This window comes from Talpa occidentalis, unplaced genomic scaffold (genome assembly GCF_014898055.3).
Source record: "Talpa occidentalis isolate TD23 unplaced genomic scaffold, MPIMG_talOcc4v2.1 talOcc4.6, whole genome shotgun sequence".
NCBI classification, from domain to species: Eukaryota; Metazoa; Chordata; class Mammalia; order Eulipotyphla; family Talpidae; genus Talpa; species Talpa occidentalis.
Window position 1 is genome coordinate 123,210,199 of NW_023604972.1, and position 23,642 is coordinate 123,233,840.

The 23,642-nt window shown below is 42.6% G+C and overlaps 1 protein-coding gene across 2 annotated transcripts in view; it reads left to right on the plus strand.

The window, feature by feature from the left end:
- ADAMTS12 (ADAM metallopeptidase with thrombospondin type 1 motif 12) overlaps window positions 1-23,642 on the plus strand; it is a 181,202-nt gene that overhangs the window by 147,567 nt on the left and 9,993 nt on the right. For both annotated transcript variants that reach the window (XM_037530308.2, XM_037530310.2), the window contains 6 exons: window positions 1,040-1,166; window positions 4,914-5,124; window positions 12,762-13,871; window positions 17,108-17,260; window positions 20,366-20,542; window positions 22,343-22,486. In XM_037530308.2, coding sequence (XP_037386205.1) covers window positions 1,040-1,166; window positions 4,914-5,124; window positions 12,762-13,871; window positions 17,108-17,260; window positions 20,366-20,542; window positions 22,343-22,486 — 1,922 coding nt within the window. The remainder of the gene's footprint in view (window positions 1-1,039; window positions 1,167-4,913; window positions 5,125-12,761; window positions 13,872-17,107; window positions 17,261-20,365; window positions 20,543-22,342; window positions 22,487-23,642) is intronic.

Sequence of the window (23,642 nt, forward strand, 5' to 3'; positions counted from 1 at the left end):
GTCTATGTCTGTTCTGGAACTTTCTTGAGTCTCTTATAACTACTACCTGTGCAGTAGGGCAGCTGCAGGGTAGACATGGCTCCCTTTTCCTTCCCCCAAATTAACGAGGGTCATGAAATCAGTGTTTATAATTCTCTTGTTTGTTGTTCAGTCCTTTTATTATAAATGTGTGTAGCTGTGCAATGGGCCATCTGGCATCGGGTACCTGGTGCTTCTCAGGCATTTTGACTGTCTGTTATACTCTGTGCATCCCTCTTGATCTTTCTGTTTTCATTCAGCATTATGCTTTTGATCTAAGTCCACACTGATGAAGGTAGCTCTAGTACATTCACTTGAAGGGCTCCATGCTACGGCATTGTGTGAGCGCACAATTTATTTTACAGTTATTTTACAACCCATTATTTTACAGTTATAGACATTTCTCTGCAGAACAATTGTCAACACCTAATTGGCTTATTACCTATTATTGGAGCTTTTTAATATACACTCACACACACTAGAAGTAGAATTCCCGCTTCAAGCAGTCAGTGCATTGTGCATGAGTGAAGTGGGGTTAAAGGGCTGCTGTGGGATATTTCAAACTTTCTAGGGAAGCAGAAATTTTAAAGGGAATCACAGCTGTACTGAACATCACTTGTATATTATGTGAACTACTAGCTCAAGGTATTTCAAAGTTTCAAGATTAGATCTCATTGCATCCCCTTCAAGGACATCCTATCTTTGTGAAACTAGTTTTTCAGTTTCAAGGACCATGTGGTAATAGTCAGTACTATACCTGCCTAAGATGATCAGGATACTGTAGGGAGATATTATAGTTCTTTATAATAAAGACTCTTAAATGATCTTTCACTTCTAGTATCCAATAAGATTTACTGAGTATTTACAATTGCATGAAAAAAGGAAATCTTCTGGAAATAACTTGAATTTGATTTTCATTTGTACTGAATAGCCTTTTCCAGTAAACACTTCCAGACAAGCAGCTAATTTAGTGCTGTAAGAACATATTGGCTGACTGGCATTCTTTCTGCCCAACCTCCAGGTGTCCGCCGCCAGACTGCCCACTGCATGAAGAAAGGCCACGGCATGGTGAAAGCTACATTCTGTGACCCAGAAACACAGCCAAACGGTAGACAGAAGAAGTGCCATGAGAAGGATTGCCCACCCAGGTAGCCGTTGATACCAGCTGCAACCCTGTGTCTGCCTAAAATTATGATGTCAGATTTAGTAGGAGTCCATGTTCAGTGATAAGGGCTGTGTGGCTTTCCCCAAACATTACCAAATGCCTCCTAGAGACACAGTCAGTCTTCAGGGAGGACTCCAGTAATAGAGGTATTCGTTTGCTGCTGGCCATATTCATTCAAGATATTGGGATCCTAGTGCGTAGGGCCCTCAACTTCGTAGAAATAGATCTACCATATAACCCAGTAATTCCACTCCTCCGAACCTACCAGTGGATACAAAAACATTAATTTGAAGGGAAACCTTCACCCTTACATTTATTACAACACTATTTACAATAACTAAGATGGAAATGACCTAAATGCCCAAAAGCGGATGACCGAATCAAGAAAATGTGGTAGATATACACAGTGGAATAAGATATTCAAAAGTATAAACATGCCACTCGCAGCAACATGGATGGAGCTGGAAGGGATTATGCTCAGTGAAATAAATCATAAGGTAAAAGATAAATAGCAGATGATATCACTTACAGGAGGAATGTAGGGAAACTGAACAAAGGGTCAAAAAAAGAAGACAAAACTTGTAGGCAACTATGGATCTGAGGCTTAAATCAGGGAAAGGGGAGGAAAAGGGATCAAAACAAGGGTGGGAAGAGCACCAGGGACCGTGGTGGTGGATCAGAGGTGCTGTGCTGGTGGGAAATTTACGGGGACTACACCTGAGGGGAGAAATCAAATACTATACAAAAATGAACAACAATGTAAGGAAATAAATAAAAGGAAAAAAAAACACAAGATATTGGGATCCTAGAAGGTCCTGGGTTGTTTTTATGAGGGGCTTGTGCTGAAGAGAGAGAGAGATGTGGGGTGGAGGGAGAGAAGGAAAGGGGAAAATGCAGGCAGGCAAGAAGAAAGGAAGGATAAATGAGAAGAAAGAAAGAGATTTTAATTCTGGGGTGTATCAGTCTCCAGTGACCTTAAACGGGTATGTCTGGGCTATAGCTTCCAACATTCATTCCAGTTCTAAGAAGACGCACTAAGGGAGTCCTGTTAAGCAGAATGGGACTAGTTGCTACCATCCATCAAACAGGTGAGTCGGGACAGGTCAGCTTAGGCGAGCAATGTTGGTCTCTTACAGGTTCAGTTAGGACCCCCAGGCCAGGCCATCTCTCAGTGAGGTGTGTTCTCTTTGAGTGTTGTGGTTTCTGTGGGCAAGAGGTGGGCTGTGAGACAGGACCTCAGACCCCACCTCTGTGGAGGCAGGACAGAGGTACTGTAACCACCTCACTAATCACCTCTAAGCCCTTTGCTGGGAAGGAGTAGGGACTTCTGGGGATGAAGGGCAAGCCCTAGGTTTTGTGTGTAGTGTCGTTTTTATTATACCTTCTAAGGGAAGAGGGGGCCAGGAAAGTGAACCTATCTTAGAGCTACCAACTGCCTGGTACTCTACAGACTTCATGTGCTGTAGACCATCATATTCCTTCTACCTCAGAGCCAATGACCCCCTTCCACTACATTCCTTTGCACTCAGTAAGTATCAACCACTACCTCTACACACAGCCTGGGATTCCTCCCCCATTCTTCAGAGCCACTCTCTCTTGTGCATTGGCTATTCTCTGAAAACCACAGCTATTTATTTCCTGAATCAAATTTTATCCTTGGAATTCAAGTTCTGTCTTTTATTGTTTGATGTCCTTTGGCCTTAATTTCTCCAGCAACTATTTGTTAAGCGCTTGTTAATTCCTTTAAGAGATACAATGGTATAGGGGGCCTCCCCGGTGGCGCAGCGGTTGAGCGCTGGGTTGCGAAGCCGCCCGCGGCCTCTGCGGCGCCGGTTTGCCGGTTTGCCGGTTCGATCCCCAGCTGCTCCCCGGCCACCTCCTGCTCCCCGGCCACTGGAGGAGGGTCCCACATGGCGCGCAGACCTCTCCTGCCGCCCGCTGCTCCCCTCAGCAGTGTACTTCAGTCCTTCTGCCTGTTCTGCTCCCCGCTCTGGCTCTGGTGAGTTCTCTCACCCTCCCGCGCTTCTGACTATACCCAGTGCATGTATAAATAAATAAATAAATCTTAAAAAAAAATTTTCTCTTAAAAAAAAAAAAAGAGATACAATGGTATTAATAACCATGTAACAGTTACCTTGTATTTGAGTGATATTGTGATAGATAAAAATGCATATATTTTGTCATGTTCTGGTTCTCAACAGAGCTCCTCAAACCCCTGGACTCTCCAAAGAGTTGTGTCCTTTTTTCTCTTTTTAAATTGAGATAACTTTGGCTTACAACATTATGTGATTCAGAGGGTTAGCCTCTTTGGATGTTTGTTACCACCATACTCACCACCAAGGCACCCAGATTCCTCCACCATCATCCGTGGGGTGCCCTCTACACACTATTCTCCACTCTCCCTCTCTTGCTTGCAGCCTCAGTTCTACAGATAGATTTCTAGGGTTTGATTTAGGTTTAGGTTGTATGCGACCCTTTGTTTCATTTCTCTGTATTCCATATGTGAGTGAAATCATCTGGTATTTGTCTTTCTCCTCGAAACTTTTTTCACTTAATATGATGCAAAGATATTTTGGAATAGCACAAATATGTCACTTCCTAAGGGAGCTACAGTCAGGCAGACTATGTGAGATACATGGCCACAGGCAAGGCCGGGCCATAGTCAGAACAGGAACCTCAGCCAGCATCTGGGTTCCTCGCCCAGTGCCCTGCCTCCACATGTTCCCTGCCTCCCTCCGGGCTTTGGGTTGAATTCACATCTCTTCATCTCTCAGTTCTAAGAGCAGCTTCCTTCCGGTGCTTCTTAAACTGAGTACAGAGATGCAGCTTATTGATTATGAGCAAAAGTTTGAAATGGATCAATTATGCAGCCCTGCTCATATAATATCGTCTGTAAATAATTATAGATGATAGTTTTGTTTCTTCTTTTCCAGTCTGGATTCCTTTTATTTTCTGTTGTTATCTGATTGCTCTAGCTTAAACCTCTAATGCTAAATTACATAAGGATAATGACAGTGGGCATCCTTGTCATGTTCCTGATCTTAATGGCGAAATTAATTTTTTCACCATTGAGTATTATAGTGGCATTTATTATGTTGAAGTAGTTTCTTCCTATCCCCATCCTTCTTTTTTTAAAGTCAAAGTTTTGCCAAGTTGGCTTTTTTTTTTTTTTCCCCAAAGATTTATTTATTTATTTATACAAGCACTGGGTACAGTCAGAAGCGTGGGAGGGTGAGAGAATTCACCAGAGCCAGAGCGGGGAGCAGAGCAGGCAGAAGGACCAAAGGACACTGCTGAGGGGAGCAGCGGGCGGCAGGAGAGGTCTGCGTGCCATGTGGGACCCTCAACCGGGTTCGAACCGGCGCTGCAGAGGCTGGGGGAAGCTTCTCAACCCAGCGCTCAACCGCTTCGCCACCTGGGAGGCCCACCTATCCCCATCTTGTTAAGAGTTTTTATGATAAATGGATGCTGAAAATTGTTAAATGATCTCTCTGCACCTGGTGAAACTATTATATGATTTTTATCTTTACTTTTGTTGATGGAATGTATTACACTGAGTGATTTACCTGTGTTAAACCATCTTTGCATCCTGGGATAAGTTCTACTTGATCATGATGTGTAATCCTTGTGATACATTATGTAATCTGTGCATTGGGTTTCTCTTTCCAGTGGTTGAATTAAATGTTTGTACACTTTTGGACATCTCTCACCTTTCTGTGTGTGTCTGCAGGTGGTGGGCCGGTGAGTGGGAAGCGTGTTCAACAACATGTGGCCCCTACGGAGAGAAGAAACGAATCGTGCTGTGCATCCAGACCATGGGCTCCGATGAGCAGGCCCTCCCGGCTAAAGATTGCCAACACTTGCTAAGGCCCAAGACTCTCATTTCCTGCAACAGAGACATCTTGTGTCCATCAGACTGGACAGTGGGCAATTGGAGTGAGGTGAGCTCAGGGGTTAACAGGGAAGCTGGCTTTATTCAAGCTTTATCAGCACCCCCACACCCATTTCTCCCATTGACTATCCAAGGTGATCCTAAACAAAATGGCCAATATTTATCCCCTCTGGCCTGTTTTTTGCAGCTCGTACTACTCGGTATCCTTTCTTATTTCCTCTCCTGACAGATCGTCCTCTCACTTGTCCAGCAATCAAATGCCTGCTAGGGATGAGCGGGTTCCAGCTCACAGAGGCTCATGATAGTTAACTGATAAATCCTCTGGATTTTTTGCTGATCCATTGTTAAGTTATTGGTAGCAAATCAAGGTTCACCACCCACCCCAACAACTGATTTGCTAAACATTGACCAGTTCTTACGTTTCACTAGAACTGCAATAGTTAGTGAACACCAAAGGCATGCCATTTTAGTAGGGGAAGGATGAGGAGTGCATCTGATAAATAGAGAAACTTTCAAATCATCCCTCTGTTCACATGTGTCAGGTCAGATTTAACCAAGGTTTACGATACTTGCTATTATAGTAACACAAATCCAAATAAATGTTTTATTTTCCCAAAAGCAATGGGATCTAATTCTGAATATAATTAGAAATTAGAGGGCTAGAAGACTATAAAACAAACCAAAAACCGAGGCTTCCATTTTCGTTAGGTCACCGTGGAACCTGGTACTCTCAGGCCTGGTGCTCCAGAGTAAGTAGGAGAAGTAAAGTCCTTTTCCAAGGGCCCTGAAGTCTCCAGTGGCCTCAGATCTGCTTTCTCTGCATGTTTTAGTCAGTGACCTAAGTAATGGCTAGAAAATAAGTGATCTTTTAAAAAAAAACCAACAAGGCAGATTTTATAGATTGTTAGTGACTTATTATGAACTTCCTTAGGAAGCCACGTGATTTCCATAATAATGCCACCATTGTCCATTTTAGGAACTTCTCTTCTGACTTCCCTTTGGAGAAATAGAAAGCATTTGAGTCAGAAAATGTTTTAGCATTAAGTCATAGAAAATCAATTAGCATTAAGTCTGAAGAATAAGGGATATGATCAACTTGCATAAAACCTTTGTGCTTAAAAAGTGATATTCGTTTATAACTAAATGAGATTTCTTTTCATCATTTTCATAAGTGCTCTGAAAGTATTATCTAAAGAATTCTGAAAATTGTATAAGCGAAGGTATCATCTCTGCAGATAACCATTCAAAAGCAGAAAATGTTAAATTTGAATATAGTTACTTTGATAAGCTTATTCCCAAAACTCTTGTTAGGTTTACTTAACTTCTAATTCTGTATAGGATGCTCTCTTGGGCAACTGGTTGAAAATGAAAAAGAAATAGGAAGTATGGTCCCTATATTGTAAGAATATCCTATTAAATGAGGACATAGGATCAAAATAAGAAAAGACAAAGGTATACATGTAAAGAAAATTCTGCAAGCTAATATAGATGTGCTACTGATATATGCACATATGCATGCACCAATAGGCCAGAATATTCCCCCTGATGTTCCTGGGAGGGCACAGTGATAGCCTGTAGCTAGCCTGACCTATTAGTCCACTGTAACCTAGATTGCTGTAAATTACAGTGTTGTCAAAATAAGGCTGAATGGAGGTATTGTAACTGGTCCATTAAATCTGTTTACCAAAAGAGTGTTGGCATCAAAAGCAGTTAATAATTCTTGTCATGAAGAATTTACTAATTGCCAGAACTTTGGTTTTTCAAAAGGCTGTAATTACATATTTGGCTGAGTAGTCATTCTTATTGTGTTCATGTTTATGGGGAGCAAAACGATGTGCCTTTACCAGAAAACAAGAGACCAAAAAGTTGGCCCAATTTGACAAATACTCATGTCTATTGTTCAAAATAGAGGCCATTGCATAGTGGATTGACTACAAACATGGAATCCAGTTTCTAGTTTCCACTTGATGGAGTCAAGAATAAAGATTGAGCTGCTACCTTCATTCAGGAGATGTCAAGAGAGTTGCCTTTAGTTAAATCAACAGCAAAATATTCATTGAGTGGTTTTTCCTTTCTTCCCCTGTCTTAGTAATGTCTGTATGCATCAGCCTACTAATGAGCTTTGCTAGAATATGGTGGAATGTCTTTGATGTCCTAACTGTGCCTATATTTTAAGGGTGATTTATAATTTTTGCTACACATAGTATTTAGGATCTGGATTTTGTCTTGAGATCAGCATTAACTGATGCAGGGTAGTGCATGCCAGTGGGGTCACCCTGGATGAGTCTGATGCTAAAGGTAACTGGACCAAGTCTCAGAAGCTCTTAGATTTCTTGTTGCCTGGGCCAACAGGGTGGGAAGGAGAAAAGGCAAGTCCTTGAATTGTCTTCCCTGCCCAGATACCTCTGCTGACCCAAGCAATGAAGGAAAGGTTGGCTTAACTATGTGAGGTGGGCACACTCATCACTAACCCAAGAGGAGTCAGAGAAGGAGTTACGAGAAGTGTGGGTTTTCCTGCCCTTTCTTAGCTCGTGTTCTCTGGATACCCAACCCCAATTCCAATCCTAAGTTTCAACAAAACCTTAGCCCACTTGCCCAACCTATTTTCTGAGCTTGTAGGCTAAAGAAGGTGGACTCTGTTTTTTGGTAAGTGAAGACAAAGTATCAGAGTTTGTGTGGCTCCTATTTTTATGAGGTGACTTGTAAGAGATAGCCTCTCTAGTGGCAAAGGGCATGCCTCCAGGGCATAAACCTTGGAGTTCAAATTCTGACTCTATTGCTTATTGGACTTGTAAACCTAATCTCTCTGTAGGTACTATCAGTTTTCTTATGATTTGTTGTCTCCATCACTAAAATGGGGATATATGTTAGGAGGATTAAATGAGTTAATATTGTTAAATTTCTTACTAGAACATGCCTGGCATATAGTACAATCTGCTCATATTATCATTTGTTACTTAAGTGAATCGATGTCACTATCTTTCATGAGTGCTTTCCACACTATATAGGTTTATCTCGTTTAACCCTTAAAATAGTTTTATAAAGTTGATATGAGTTCATTAATTCCCCTATTTTTCAACTGAAGAACCTAAAACTTTGGGAGTTAAATCACTTGCCCCAAAACTACCAGCCGCTAAGTGACCTATCCTTAATATTCCCATTTGAATTTTTAATCAAGATGTTTCTGTGGGGTTAAACACAGAACACACCTTTTAAACTCCACCTTTTCTTTTGGCCTGGGACATCTGCCAGTGCCAACACCTCAATTCTTCCCAAATGCCAGCTTTGCTTGGTTTCCTGGAGGATAAATTTGAGCAAACTTGTTGGAAACAACTACTCACAGAAAACCAGCTGGGGGCCATGTTGATTCTCTCCATCTTTTTTTTTTTTTTTTATTTTTTAATTGTCTAGGTTATTGTATTACTTTGCTAGGAATGCTGGACCAAAGTACCACAAAGGAGGTGGCTTAAACAACTGAAGTGTGTTGTCTCAGCTCTGGAGACTAGAAGTCCAAGGTCAAGGTGTCAGCACTGGTGCCGGTTCTTTCTGAGTCTGTGAAGGATAATCAGTTTCTTGGCTTTCTCCTTGCTGCTGGTGGGTTGCGGCAGTCTTTGTTTTCACAGCTTGCAGACATAACCACCCTGACCTCTGTTCTCACCTTCACGTGACTATGAACGTGTCTCTATGTCCAGATTTCTCCTTTTCATAAGGACAAGGGTCATAGTTAATTAGGGCTCACCCTAGTGATGTCACGTTAACTTGCCTGCCTCTAAAGTCTCCATCTCTACTTCAGTCCACATTCTGAGGTCCAGGGGGGAGGTGGTGGGCAGAGGTTAGGAGTCTTTTATATCTTTTGGGGGAACAGGGGACTCACTTCAACCCATCGCTTGTACCTGAGTGTTTACCTTACTTTGAAAGCTGATTTTAATATGAGATTCAGTCATTCATCTATACATTCCTGAGACTATGAATTTAATGTTTTCATGCCTAAAACATTATTCCTCTACTCAGTGATTTAGCCTAAACTCTCTGTGTTTTTTAATAAACTCTCTCAGTACTCTGACTCCAGCCAGTTGAGAGTCATCTCCCCTACAGTGCACCTCAGGCGAGTAGCATCCACTTATTTAGGGGTAGGCCTCTTTCTCAGGGGGTTCCCTTCTGAGGCCTAAATCTAGGCGTGGTGGCAGATGATAACTCCCAGGGAGGATGGTAACAGATTGACAAGAGGCTTGTCTGGTACAAAGTTCAAAATTATATAGTAATCATAGCAGAAATTGGTTTTGTGAATTCCGAAACTACAACTGAGATGAGTTCTTAGTATGGTGTGTGTCCTGCATTTATTTCATCTCAAGGACTTGACAGCTCCTCGGGAGATAACACAGTCGGGAGATGCACTGGAGGATGCATGGGCTGAATCACAAGCAGCACTGCTTGTTCTGACATGACAGCGAGAAAAGGCAACTCAGTTGTGAGGCCCAATATAACTGGTAGATGGTTGACACTTTCCCACTGGGCATAAATTTACCAGTGCTCAGGAATGGAATTACCAGTTATTTGGAAGATTCTGTGTCTACTGGGCAAGGAAAACAGATAGGGCGACAATGGGTGTGCTGGAAACAGAAACTCCTCTCAGACCCAGCTCTCTGTTAATGAAGTTTTGAGTTGCCATTTGGGCATGGGGCCAATAGTTACAGATTCGATGGCATTTCAAGAAAAACTAGAAGTCAGGGAATTTTACAATGAAATTGTTTAATTTTTAAATGCTGTCCATTAATTCCATTTTTGTATCTAATTCCTTTTTTCCAGTTTGATTAAGCAAACCAAAAAAATGCATGTCAGTGGGTCAATTTTAGCCCTTCAGCTGCCACTTTGGAATTTCTGGTCTAGAATAATCTTCTGTTTTAAAAGCTCAAAATCTAATATATTTAAAGCAAACAAACAGCTAAACAGTTATTTTTTACTTAAACCTGCAGAAGATGTGGACCTCCACAGTGTTTTCTTTTTTTTTCTGATGGCAGGTTTTTTGTTTTTTTTTGTTTTTTGTTTTTTGTTTTAATTTTCGCTCACCTCACACCTTCCCTTAGGTCTATGGGGGACACTAGAAATTAGAGATTCCCCAAGCCTTTTCTTATTATCATCACTATTATTATTATCAGTGTCATTATTGTAACAGTGATAATTGTAGCTTTCAGCTACAACTTGTTCTCTATACATTATGCCCAGTGTCAAGATTATTGTATCACATAATCCTCACAACAGTCTTAAAGGTGGGTATTAATTACTTTCACTTTCCAGATTAGGAAGCCGATGGAGTTGAAGCTATTTCTTTCTGGTTTCACAGCCTTTTTATTTAATAGTTGAATGTGGGAGTGAAGAACACATAACTATAAGCCTTTGTATTTTCTAAGTGTTTGTAAAGTTGTACAGTGAAGTCTGAATTCCCTGTGGGCATTAGAAACATTTCAAGTCAAAACAAATAAACAAGGGAATGAAGAGAAACAATAGAAAACCAGACTGTCTTATTATTTCTGTCTACTTTGACATTTTTTTGGAAAGAAAAGCCCAAAATGAGCTATGTGTACCTGCTGCTCTAAAATAGTTGGCATTAATTAGGGGCCTCGTTTATGAATTAGCTCTCAAAATCCAGCCTGCCCGAGGCAGCCAGGGTGGAACATTGTTTAGATATATGAAGTTTGGTTGGATTGATAAATTTTTACAAAGTGATGATTTGAAAACTCAAGAGATTCTAACCTAACAAGTAGGAAGCAGTCATGATGACTAAATAAATGGAGCATTAATTATCTTCACACACTCTGAGACTTTTAGCTGGTGATCTCCATTTTAGTGGGAAATTAATGCACAGTTTTTCAGTCCATGAAGCAATGTCTTAACAAATAAGAGTATTATATCAAAATAAAGTTGAAAGTTTGATCTTAAAGTGGGCTGTTTTAAGTGTTCTGTTGACATCTTAAATTCATAGCTTTATTGGTTGATCCCAAATGTGCAACTGACACTCCCTCAGCTGAGCATTCTCCTGCACTCACAATCTCCAGCTTTTCAAAGGAGCTGATTTCACAGAACTGTCAAATTTCAGTGAATGATTATGCTTGATTGGAACAAAAGGAAGGGGGAATGTTCTACATCAGTATTATTTTCTCACACAGAGGAAATTGAGAATATGTGAAACTTTGCCTAAAAATTGCCCAAGCTCATGGTAAGAATTTTCCCATCCCTGATTGTTTCCAGGTAAAATAGTCAATTAATGAATATGTATTAAATGATAAAGGTGTCCCAAGATCTATTCTGGAATTCAATTATATATGGGAAGCAGTTTCAGCCTTAGGTAACTTTTCAAAATTCAAGAGTTTGGTTAAGTCATTAAGCAAACTCAGTGGATGGCTTTTTGTCCAGAGTGTTGTACTAGGTTGACTTTTTTGGGGGAGAAGGCAAGGCGTGGAATAAATCTGATTTTTACTCTGATACTGATTTGAAACCTTTCAAGCAAGTCCTGGGTCTTGGTTTCCTCTCCTGTGGATGATGAAACAACAATTTCTGCCTTGAGGGCTTGTAGGACTGTAAGGGATGTCCTGGAGAATTAGGGCAATGAAGCCCATTGAAATCCACTGAGCCTTATGCCGTCGCCATCTTTAAAAAACTTGCTCTCATATCAGGAATACAAGAAAGACAGGTGTAAAACAGCCAGCAAAGGTCCCTGGACAATCCGTGTTCAGGGGTCAACTAATTGGTAGATGACTTTAAATGTCTTTGGAAAGGAAAGCTAAAACTGAAACAGTTTGGTGGAAGCACGCATTTTTTAAAACATCTAGAAATTTAGTGTTATGTAGTAGCTCTATGTGGTTTGCAGCTGCTTTGACTGATGACATAAGTGTTCTCAATACTAAATCCAGAGGAAGAGTTGTCCTGTTAGGAATCCCCCCATGGCAATCTAGCTGCCTGTGCTTTGGCATGCCCTAGAGAATGTGGAGGGAATGCTGGAGAGGGGAGTATGCCACAGCCCTCGTGTGTACGTCAGCCCCATGCCAAGGGGCTCGCCTAGCTCTTCAGAAAGTATATTTCCCACCTTTGATTGAGATTCACACTTTAAACTTCAGAAAAAGGTCTTGGCTATGTACATGTGTATGATCATTGTGTAGCCTTTAATCTGGTTCCTCCTAGCACAGGTAAGTGAAAATTGAGCTTATAGTACTGGGGTGAGGCTCTCTGAGTTCTGATGGGTATTTTCTAAATATGAAGGAAATCTTTATTATACCTAATGTAATAGAACCCAGAGAATAAATAAAAATTGTAGCTTAAAGTAATACCACCACCGCCCCAAGAAAGATAATATTACTATATCTTAGAAGGATTGGGTGACTTGTTCAAATTCTTCCACTCTTCATGGACCTGCTTTACAACATTCAAAGCCCAAGGAGACTTTAGTTTTTACTCTATCAGGGTTTGTAGTTTCAATTTGTGAGAGTAAGTAGTTGGAGCTCACCCCCCAGTTTTTCTCCAGGAGATACTTTCTTTCCATGGGAAACTAAAAGAGCACAGAAACCAAATGTAAAGATAGAAGAAAATTTTATCTGCACAGGACAATTTGCATTAGCCTGTCCTGATTAGCTGTAAATGTGAGTGTGAGAACCAGTGCTTGCTCGCTGGACTAACAGCCACCTCTCTTTCCAGTGTTCTGTTTCCTGCGGTGGTGGAGTGCGGACTCGCAGCATCACCTGTGCCAAGAACCACAATGAACCTTGTGATGTAACAAGGAAACCCAACAGCCGAGCTCTCTGTGGCCTCCAGCAATGCCCGTCTAGCCGGAGATTTCTGAAACCTAACAGAGGCACAATTTCCAGTGGGAAAAAGCCACCACCATCTGAGAAAGACCCGGTACAGCCCGTGGCTCCAACTACAGCCAGTCCCAGAATGTTGACCACAGCCACAGTGCCTAAGCCTGTGAGCACCAGTTCGCCATCAACCAGCAGTCCTACACCTACCACAGCCTCTAAAGAGGGAGACCCAGGTGGCAAACAATGGCCGAATGGTTCAGCCCAAACTGAATTGGATCCCTATTACGTCATTTCCACTGAAAGTACTTCCCAGCCCACTCTCCCTTCCTGGACTTTAAGTGTTCTGCCCACAGCAGAGATGGCTGGCACATCAGACACTGCTCCTACCTCAGGAGATCTTGTAACCACCACAGTGACCGGTTCTGACTTGTCATCTTCCAGCAACCCTGTCACCTGGCAGGTGACTCCAGCTCCTAGTCCTGTGACCAAAGAGCCCGAAATAGAGATTCACAGTGGCTCAGGGGAAGATAGTGAACCACCCGAGAAGAAAAATGAAAGCAGCTCTATAACCTGGACCAAAATCAGAGTACCTGCAAATGATGCTTCAGCAGAAATGCCACTTGGCCCCCCACCAACACCTCATCTCAAAGGGGCACCTTTGTGGCCGCCCTTCAGCACAGTGATGGCAGGACTGCTACCCAGCCAAAGACCTACCACTCTCAAAAGTGGTGCACCCAGAGCCGAGAGGGTGGTCACTGAGAAGCCGGCTAGTACTCCACTCCCTCAGGGAGGAAACCTCAGGCCTGAACCCACAGAAAAGTCGGTGAGCCATGACCCCTCAGAACTTCCAAGCGATGTGAATCTAACGCACAGTTCGGCACCAGTCCTGACTGAGGAGGATGCAACAAGTCTGATCGCTGAGGGCTTTCTGCTGAATGCTTCCAGCTACCAGCAGCTCCTGACGAGCCGCGGCCCTGCCCGCTGGATTGTTGGGAACTGGAGTGAGGTAGGAGTTCATTTCCTACCCCATACCTGAAGCTGTGCAGGCAGCATCTAGGGAGTCTGCATTCTCGTACACATTTCAAAATGGCCCTGTATAAAATATAGTCTAGTAAGGAAAAAACATGAAGCAAGTAGTTCCAGGCTCTCGACTCCCTGCTTTCTCCCTATGCCCAAGTGAAAACAAAGTCTCTATGAAAGGATAATAAACGTAGTGAGGGGGTTTAGTGAAAAGAATCTGAACTCAAGTTCATTATCTCCAGAGTCACAGGGCTGGTGTGGATCAGCTGCAAGGTCCTGTCCCGCTATGAACTGTAAGGAGCCTCTGATGGAGACAAATAAGGGGGCCTGAATTCACATTTCATTCAGGAAGCTAATAGTGACACTCTAATTTAAATCTGTCAAAGTGTGATTAGACTCGAAATCTACGACATTATTTGAAATGATTCTATAGTTCACTGTAGCAATGATTTTAATCTGTTTGAATGCTTGCTTGAATAAAAAAACATGGAGCCTCATTAAAAGAATTAGAATATAGAGGCAGAGGAAAATAAAGAGGGTGACTAAATGTTGGTCCCTACTGTCAAGCTTCAGGAATGTGACTAGATATTTATTTTTCCACTTTCAGAACTAATTACATCCTTTGCAGCATCAAAATAATTTCTCATCCATTTGAATTTTGAATGCATAGTATAGGAAGTTGTTAAAATTATTTGACAATTCAAAGTTGTTAAAATTGCTTTCCTTAGAGCAAAATGATCTCACGTTTAAATCATTCAGTATTTTCGTGATAATTCATGACTCATCTGTCTTGTTCAGGTGACATGAAGTATTGCTAGCTAATAAAGAAATAACAATACGTTTAATTAAGAGAGTGTGTTCACTTCCGAACCAAACTAATTTCATGTGTTGTTTCTTGTTTTCTCCTATTGACAGTCCTGGAAGCAGGGAGGGTCACATTTATACCAATTTATCAAAAAAGAAACCAGGATTTTTAAAGTGGCACATGCCAGCTGATGGTTACCCTGTTCACTCACTAACCTGTCTGTCTGGTGAGTTTTAGCACCAGCTGACAGCTTAGCTCCATAAAATTCATTTGTAGAAACTGATTGGAATCACTGGCCATGCAATTGACTGTACTGGTAATAAATAGGTAAATTCAAACTTTCACAAAATTTTTGTTTACAATTGGACTATGTTTCACATTTGTTCCCTAAAGGGAGTAATCGCATTCCCTGTCAGTGGAGCAGCATCTTATTTCCATTTGCAAATAAAGATCCAAGGTTCTGGAGAAAAAGGTTTTCATGCTTAGAGTAATCTAATTTGTGCAAAGAATGAGGTTCATGATCCCTGAAATTTTATTCATCTTTCTTTCCTAATCAGTTCTAAAGAGCTGCTAATGAGGATGTTGACAGTGAACACTTATAAAGCATGTACCTTGATGGCATGATTTATGCAAATCAACATGCATTTTCTCACATTTAATTCTCACCATGGCCTAAGGATATTGGCAATTTATCCCCATTGTAGAGACAGGAAACTGAGCTGAGGGATGTCAAGTGAGCACCCCAAATCCCACGCACTCTGGAGTGATAGAGCAAGTCTCCAACCCAGACAGAAGTCATAACCTCTGATCCATTGCTCTGCAAATCAGTGAACAGTGCCACTCCACCTTCTTTTCTGTTTGTTTCTTCTTTGGTCACATGACATAAAAACAAATGAGTAAGGTGAAGGTCCTAGGTGGACAGTAGAGAATATAACATAGCTCACAAGGTCATAGTTTAAAATAACATCTAGGGCCTGATGGGTACTTTCAAGTTAGTTACAAGCAAGTGTTCTCTGTCATGTCACCACCAAGGGTTCAGGCTAAATATTTTGAAGTCAGATGGATCCATTTAGATGTTTTGATTATCCACTGGACCCTTCCCTCCCCCACTGCTGTCCCCCCAACCTCCCCCTCTGGTTGCCTCAGTTTTGCAGTCAGATGTCAAGAGATTATTGTTGGTTTGGTTTTACTGCCATTTTCTTCAGGGTCAAGCTGTGTGCTTCTATGTTTTCCTTGATTTCATGGGTAGGAAGTAATTTCTAAAGTTCCTTAGAATTTGATCTGAAATCTCCTTTTTCATGTCCTCCACCTTCTTCTGGTGGTGAAGGGCTGTTCATGTCCACATTGTACACAGCACACTCCTCTAAGTGTGGTTTCAAAAAGTAAGTCATTGATGTGAAAACTAAGTTCACACTATAACAGCCATAAAGTTTGAAACCAGACTCGCTGAATTTGAATCATGGCTTAATATCAATGGTCTGCAAGAATTAGGCTTATAGACTAGAAAAAATTAAAGGAGGAGAGTTTGTGTACATTTCCGGTTACCCCATGCTAAACCTGTGATATGTAAGAATTATAAATAAGTGAAAACCTCTTGTGAGGGATGGACTGTACTTGCACAAGAGCTGACCATCTGATTCTCCAGCGTTGGGTCAGGTGCTGAAGAGCAGAATCCTGTAACGTCTGTGATTGGAGGTCTAACAGTATTGGCCTCACCTAGGGGCTTGGAGACAGGCAGGATCACCTGGGAGAAATGCAAACTCTCCAGCCCCTCCCCACACCTTCCTGTCGAATCTGCAGATAGTAAGGTGATTCCCTGTGGACACTGAAGTTTAGAAGCTGCCATAACTGACTTCATACCCTGTGTAGAGGCAGGAAACCCCTGTCTCTCCTTGGACAAGCCAGCTCTCTAAGCCACAGGGTCTTCGTTCTACACTATAGCAATACTGGTCTGCGCCACAGGCTTGTCACAGAGCAGAACGGTGGGGGCCTGTCATTGGATGCTATGGGGGTGTGAAGTAAGCGGCAGAGGCAAGGTGTGCCCCACTCTGAACAGCTTTGGTGTGAGAAATGCAGCAATTTGCCTGCAGCCCCCTAGCCATTCACGCCAGGATCAGTTTTAAAGGAAAACAAATGCCCTCTGCTTCTTTCTTGCAATAGCTTTTCTTCCCATTATATAAACCAAGGATTTTCCAGCCCAGCTGTTTGCTGAAATCTCATGGAAATTTTCTTAAGCACTGATGCTCAGTTTACCCCTAAAGATTCAGATGGATTTGTCTGGGGGTGGATGCCCTAGCACTGATACTTTTTAAAACTCTGCAGGCAGTTTTATTGAGTGGGAGGAACTGGAACCTCTGACTCTGGGGTGTGTCTGGGAAAGTCACCCCCAACCTCCGTGTTCTCCCTTCCCCACGCAGTGCTCCACCACGTGTGGGCTGGGGGCCTACTGGCGAAGCGTGGAGTGCAGCACCCAGGTGGAGTCAGACTGTGCTGCTCTGCAGAGACCCGACCCAGCTAAGAAATGCCACCTCCGCCCCTGCGCCAGCTGGAAAGTGGGAAACTGGAGCAAGGTAAATCATCAGGTTCAGCAGAGTTGGAGTGAGGGGGAGCTGGAGGGAGGCCTGTTTTATATAAGTCTTTGCTAAAGTAGCTTGCTCTCCTTCCTTCCTTCCTTCCTTCTCTTCCCCTTCTTTGACAGAACTGTGAGCAAATCATTTGCATGACCATAGGCCTACTCCAAGTTACACAGGAGACTTAGGACAGGTATAGAGTTTTTTCAACCCACGAGTTTTCAGCTGCCTGTCCTTTCCCTGCCAGATAAAGCAGACTAAAAAGTTAAATTTGCGTAAATAACTGCTGTGCAGCATGCCACACTATTCTGAAATCACTTAAAGTTAGCAGCATAATTAATAATCATACATAGCCCCTGTATAATTAAATCATGACTCAGCAGCTGCTCACAAAGCAAATATACCATTTAATCTGCTGGACTTGATATGAAAAGGAAGCTGAGGGATACAGAATAGTTTGGTCTCTAGCAGCATATTTTCTGTACTGTGATTTTTGAAGTGTGATTTTAGTCTTTGCTAACCCAGCCATGGTTCCTCATACCGCTTTGCATCTGCTTAGAAGCGCCTTGTGAAGGCGCTCAGGATTTCAGATTAGTCAACCTTGCTGATTTGGGGCCTTAACCAGGCCTTGTCTGCCCATCTCTCAGGGTTGGGGTTGAGCCAGCCCCTGGGGATTCCAGGCTGAAAGACACAGGTCAGCAGTGGGCAGAGAGCTGCTGCAGGAGGCGTGAGGTCTCACACAGCCCTGTGCCAAGCCCAGACCCTGTCTTCTTGCCAGGGTGCAGCTTCCCTTGATAGCTGAGGCACAGAAGGGAAAAAAGTACCCAGAAGTTTGGGGAAGGTTGGTGTCCCCTCTAACATTAGTTCCCTCGCCTAGTGGAGAATCCATGTCCTCCAACAAGCAAGACTAAGGGCTGCTCCTTGAGAAAGTTGCCACCTGTTCCTTCAATACCTGCCAGTCTCCATTTTCTCCCAGGAATGAAAAGTTGATTTTTCTTTCTCTTCCAACTCATAACACAATGTAGGAACCAACAAGGGCTGAATGCTGGACAAATTCTCTTCCCTATCCACAGACTCTCAAACACCTTACATCCCTGACCTTGCCATGTACTGCCCAAGCCCTAAAGTTCCACTCTCCCATCGCTGGGAATAATCCTTTCCTTGAACATTGCCTGGCTCATCAAAAAGGACAGATGGGTGAAACCACTCTCATTTTTGAAAAGGTCACCAATGGAAATTTCTAGTAAACCCTAAATGAGAGACCAGGGACTGCCCTGGCTTCCGACCTGTGAAGGAAAACCCTCCTCCAACAGTGTGTCCTGCCTGTGTCTGTCTCTTCTCTCATGCCGGGAGGGTTGCAGGGATATTTATTAAGTCCTGCAATGCTCCTGGTGACTTAATAGAAGCAGTCTCTTGACAAATAATCAGGTTCTGCCTGAATTTGGTAACTACCACATCTAAAATCTAATCCTCAAAGTTACTGCATTTTATCAGTAAATAAAAGTCTTCTCTCCAGATAACTAAAAAGTTAAATTTGCGTGAATAACTGCTGTGCAGCATGCTAGAGAAAATGTCTTCTCTCCAGATAATCTTATGTCAAAGACACTGTTAGCTACTGAGAGTCAATTGCCCTGATGTCTGTTTTTCTCTACTATTGTGAATATTGCATCCATGGCTTCCATTTTACCTAGAGCTGTTCATTTAGTTTTTCCTCTTAAATTGGGCTGGTTAAGTGAGCCTCCTTTTCGACTACTTTAACCAGCTCTAAAGTCCAAATCGTGAACTAGGAAAGATTTGTGGGCCTTCTTCTCACTAATTCTATCAGGCCTTTTAAGCTCACTCAGAGGCGAACATCTGAAACCTACAGTAGAATTATGGACCCTTGAATTTTCCTTTAATCATTCACAAGATTTAGGTTTTTGCTGAGCTCACAAGTTTACCTTTCACAGATGCTTTCCAGAGGGAAGAATTCTAACTACCGTTAACGTTCAGCATTATTACACTTACGTCTAAGCTGAATTCAGAGATAACTTTAGTTCTCATAGGATTTAAGGTATGTTGCAGCCTCACCTGAACCCACAGGAATCACATCTGTATATTTACAGTGTGGCAGGAAAATGAGTTTGTTTGTTTTGGGGAGACTGCCAAGTGTTGCTTATTCCTGAGAAGCCAAACACACCAGATCTGTGGAAGTGTTGGCACAACCATCTGCCGCCCGTCACATGGGCCCACGTCTTTCATGTTACACTCAAGATTTGAAGTCAGAGGACTTAAGGCCATTCCCCAGGGGGGCAGAAGAAAGTAAAATCTAATTATGTGGGAGATGGCGTAGCTTCCAAAACCCAAAGGGGTCAGAGAGAAAGCAAAGAGGTGCCCCAGAAAAGGACAAATAGACTGTTTTTAGGTGGCCTGCACGTCAGTGTCGAGCATCACCTTAAGGAGGTCAGCAGCCCTCATGTGAACTGTACCTTTCACTAAGAGCAGGATGGAGGGCCTACGATACAGGTGTGGGCACGTGGGAAGAGGCAGTCAGGGAAGCCCTTTCATGGCACTCAGTGGGCTTATGCTAAGAGCTCAGGGATGGATGCAAGTGATGGTGGCCGGAGGAGGAAGGACTTGGTGGGCACCATCCAGGATTTGCTCACTCCCTTGGGTCAAACCACGGAGCAACTTTGTAGCTTACTTCCATCTCGGCTCTTCCTCAAGAAAGAATAACCTATCTTGTGTCCAGAGCCATGGAGAAGCCAGGTTTCTGGCAGGATTCTGAGAGATGGGTGTGGCCAGCAGCCAGCCTCCCCCTCCCCCATCCTGTTCAACCAGGAGTGAATACAGATGTCAGAGGACAAGCCTTGACACCTGGACTTCCCACCGAGTTCTCACACTGTAGGCCTGTTCCCCAGCATGCAGGGTCCAGTGTGAGGAGCTGTGTGAGTGACTCCTTTTCTAGGGTGTGTGAGGGAAGTCGAGGTTCACCTGAACTTGACCTAACCCTCTTTCCACTGGAACCCTGGAACTTCAGGGTCTTTATGAAATCCCCCCTGAATCAGGGGATTTAAGGCTGATGCCAAGGACCCAGGTGTCTCCTTTTCTCTCACTCCCATCCAGTGCTCCAGAAACTGCAGCGGAGGCTTCCAGATCCGGGAGATCCAGTGTGTGGACAGCAAGGACCGCAGGAGCCTGAGGCCATTTCACTGCCAGTTCCTGGCGGGCATCCCTCCCCCGCTGAGCATGAGCTGCAACATGGAGCCCTGTGAGGAGTGGCAGGTGGCGCCCTGGAGCCAGGTACAGCCCCCAGACAGTGCCCACACGTCTGGCAGACATGAATCTGGTATTACCTGTGTTCAGGACTCAGCCTTATAAGTTTTATTTGTGTTGAGCCTAGTTATAGCTTCCAGAATCCTGGAATTTGCAAAGGAGCTTAGGTTGCCTTGTCATAGACATGGCATTTGCCTATTATCAAAGACAAGCAATAAAATCTGCTTCCGTTATGAAAAAATATATTCTTTATGCTTCCCCAATACCTTGTGAGAGTCCCAGACATGAATCTGCCCCCCAAAGGCCTCCCACCACCTCTTTTCTATATTGCTTTGTTCTAGGCAAATTACAAATAATGGAAGACTTCCCCTTGAGGGAACAGAGGAGATGAAAAATGCAAAATAATCTGAGTATTTTCCTGAGGCTCTTGACGGACTAAGCATCTTTCAGTGCATTCCCTGACCCACATAAGGCTTTTCTGTCTATAAACACTATCAAATGAACTGACATCATGGAATGTTCTAGGCCCCTCCAGTGAGTGTCATCCAGCTCAAACTACCTGCATGGAAGATGCATGTCAGCTGTGGGACCATCTGTATGCTAAGTACTTCTTAGCATGCTTTAGAATCATCTGGAGAGTTTGTCAACGCACAGATGGTGGACTCCATCTCTAGTGTCTGAGGGGCCTGGGTGGGACCTGAAATTTTGATTTTCTAACAACTACCCAAAAGATACTGAAGTTACTTGTCTGAGGCCATACTTTGGTAATCATTGGTTTATGTCTTCGCCATCCCCATTTCCTGGGGTGGCTTGGCCAGCTGGCCCTGAGTGCCTGCACATGTGGAGGGATGTGTAAGGGTCTCAGGTGGGGTTTTCCCTCCTCTCTTTGTATAGGCTTTGAAAAAGATTGAAGAAATGAGGGGAAACCTCATTTTTAACTCTCAAACTTGGAATATTGTGAGGGCAATAGGTTTGTTCTTTTTGAGCAGACAGGGTTAACTGGATATCATTTCCCTATTTCCTGTGGCACCACCACACACGCAGGGCCTGGCATGATGGATGTGATGTTGGCAACCATAATTGTTCTGTTGTGGTTACTATGTCATAATTAAGATTTTATTTATTAAGTCTTTTTCATAGTGCCCAAGTACTTTTCAAAGATTCTTGGTGAATTAATTTCCTCTTGGAAACTTGATTCCTATATGAAACAATATATCTTATAAAATTATGCTAGTGAGCAAAAACCTGACACATTTTAGAATTGTTGATCTTTAAGAAGCCAAGTTGTCATCTCGAATTTACTTTATGAGAGTTAACAGCCAGTGCATCAGAACTCTGAATGAACCTGTCAATTTCCCTTCTCAAGTATTGACAAATTTAATGTCTCCTTATGGACCATCAGAGGTAGTCATAATAATACATCTAAATTTACATTTTGGTTTTCAGACACTTGTGCTAGAAGCCAAAATGCAGATAACATGACATCCGTTCTGAAATGAGGATTCATTTAGGTTTTTAACCAAAAAAATTCCTTCCCTTTGATATATTATTTGATATTGAATTATTGGATACCTTCTGATGTTTTTCCCCTCTTAGCCTGAGGATTTACTTTATCAATCCTCTTTCTTCTCTTTAATTCTTATGTTACCACTGATGTTTGAAATGATTGGTCTTTGGAAGGCACTTGGCAGAGATGTTACAGATTCTAATAAAGATACTAATATTCTTGATAATAACTCTACACAGCAAAATTGATAATAATGCGCTCTTATTACTGGGAAGGTCACCGTGTGATTTTCACCTAAGCTTGTCCCTTCTGTGTGTCAGTGTTCCAGGTCCTGTGGGGGCGGAGTGCAGGAGAGAGGGGTGACTTGTCCAGGAGTCCTCTGTGACTGGTCAAAAAGGCCCACGTCTACCACACCTTGCAATGGGCAGCCTTGCTGTCACTGGGTCACTGGAAACTGGAGCCTGGTAAGAGTTGATTACTTTAGTCTCTAAAAAATTAAACAAATAACATATTTCTTTTGATTACAAAAGAAATTACTCATAGTAAATGTTCAACATAGCTTATGATGTACAGCATTCACAGCATGTTTCTATATTTTTTTTGGTACTCACCTCACATCTAGTTTGCACAAAGTTGGGCCATAGCTGCTATGGCTTGGAGTGTTTGCTGCCTGAGTTTAGAAGAGAAAAAGATCAAATATTTTCAAAAGAGAAAAAAAAAATAGCCAAATTATCCCAGAGGCACAGAGTCTAAGGAAAGGTAATTTTGGGTCTCAATACCTTGGATTTTCTGGCTTTTCCTAGAGCAAATAGGAGTCAAGAGCCCTGAAGCTTGAGACTTAGTCTGACTTAGCCAGTTTTGGGTATCTCATTAACTACAGATGAGTTTTTCAGATGGCCAGCTTGTTTGATGGCAAGACAAACAAAACAATTCAACTGTACATGAGGGAAAGATGTATTATTCTCACAAGGTTTATGTATTATATAAATATCACTGAATCAGTGACACTGAAAACCAAGAAAATTCTGTGTTAGATTCTGCCATCATTCTGATGTCTTATACTGGATTCTCTAGAAAATAAGAGTCTTAAGGCAAATTCTAATACTTCATTAAGAGATACAATATCAGGGAAGCAGGAGTGTTAGAAATAGGAAGGAGACAGGGAAAATGTCATTTTAACCTAACTGACCACAGTTTGCCTTCGGGAGCAGCTGATTCTTGCTCTCCAAGGTCTTCTAAATGCCGTAAACTCCTGCATGTTAGGGCACTTTGTCCAGGAGTAGGAACAGAGGTGATAAGCTACTGGCTCCTGTATTCCAGATGGCTGGGAAAGATCTCCCCTCAGATAGTTATGACCCGCCTCCCGCCACATTGTCCTTTCGTATGTGGGTACTGGATGGGTCCCATCATGTCTCACATCTCATTGGCAACAAGAAAGCCCAGAATTAGGAGATGAGGTACAGGGCAATGGATGTGCTTCCACGAAGTTGGTTAACACCTCAGACTAATGGCTAGGAGACCAGGGAGCGAAGTCCTCATGCTAACCCCTCAACTACTGATGTTCCTAAAGTAATTTGCTCTGTATATTTTGATGGCTAGAATTATAACACAAGCTGTTGC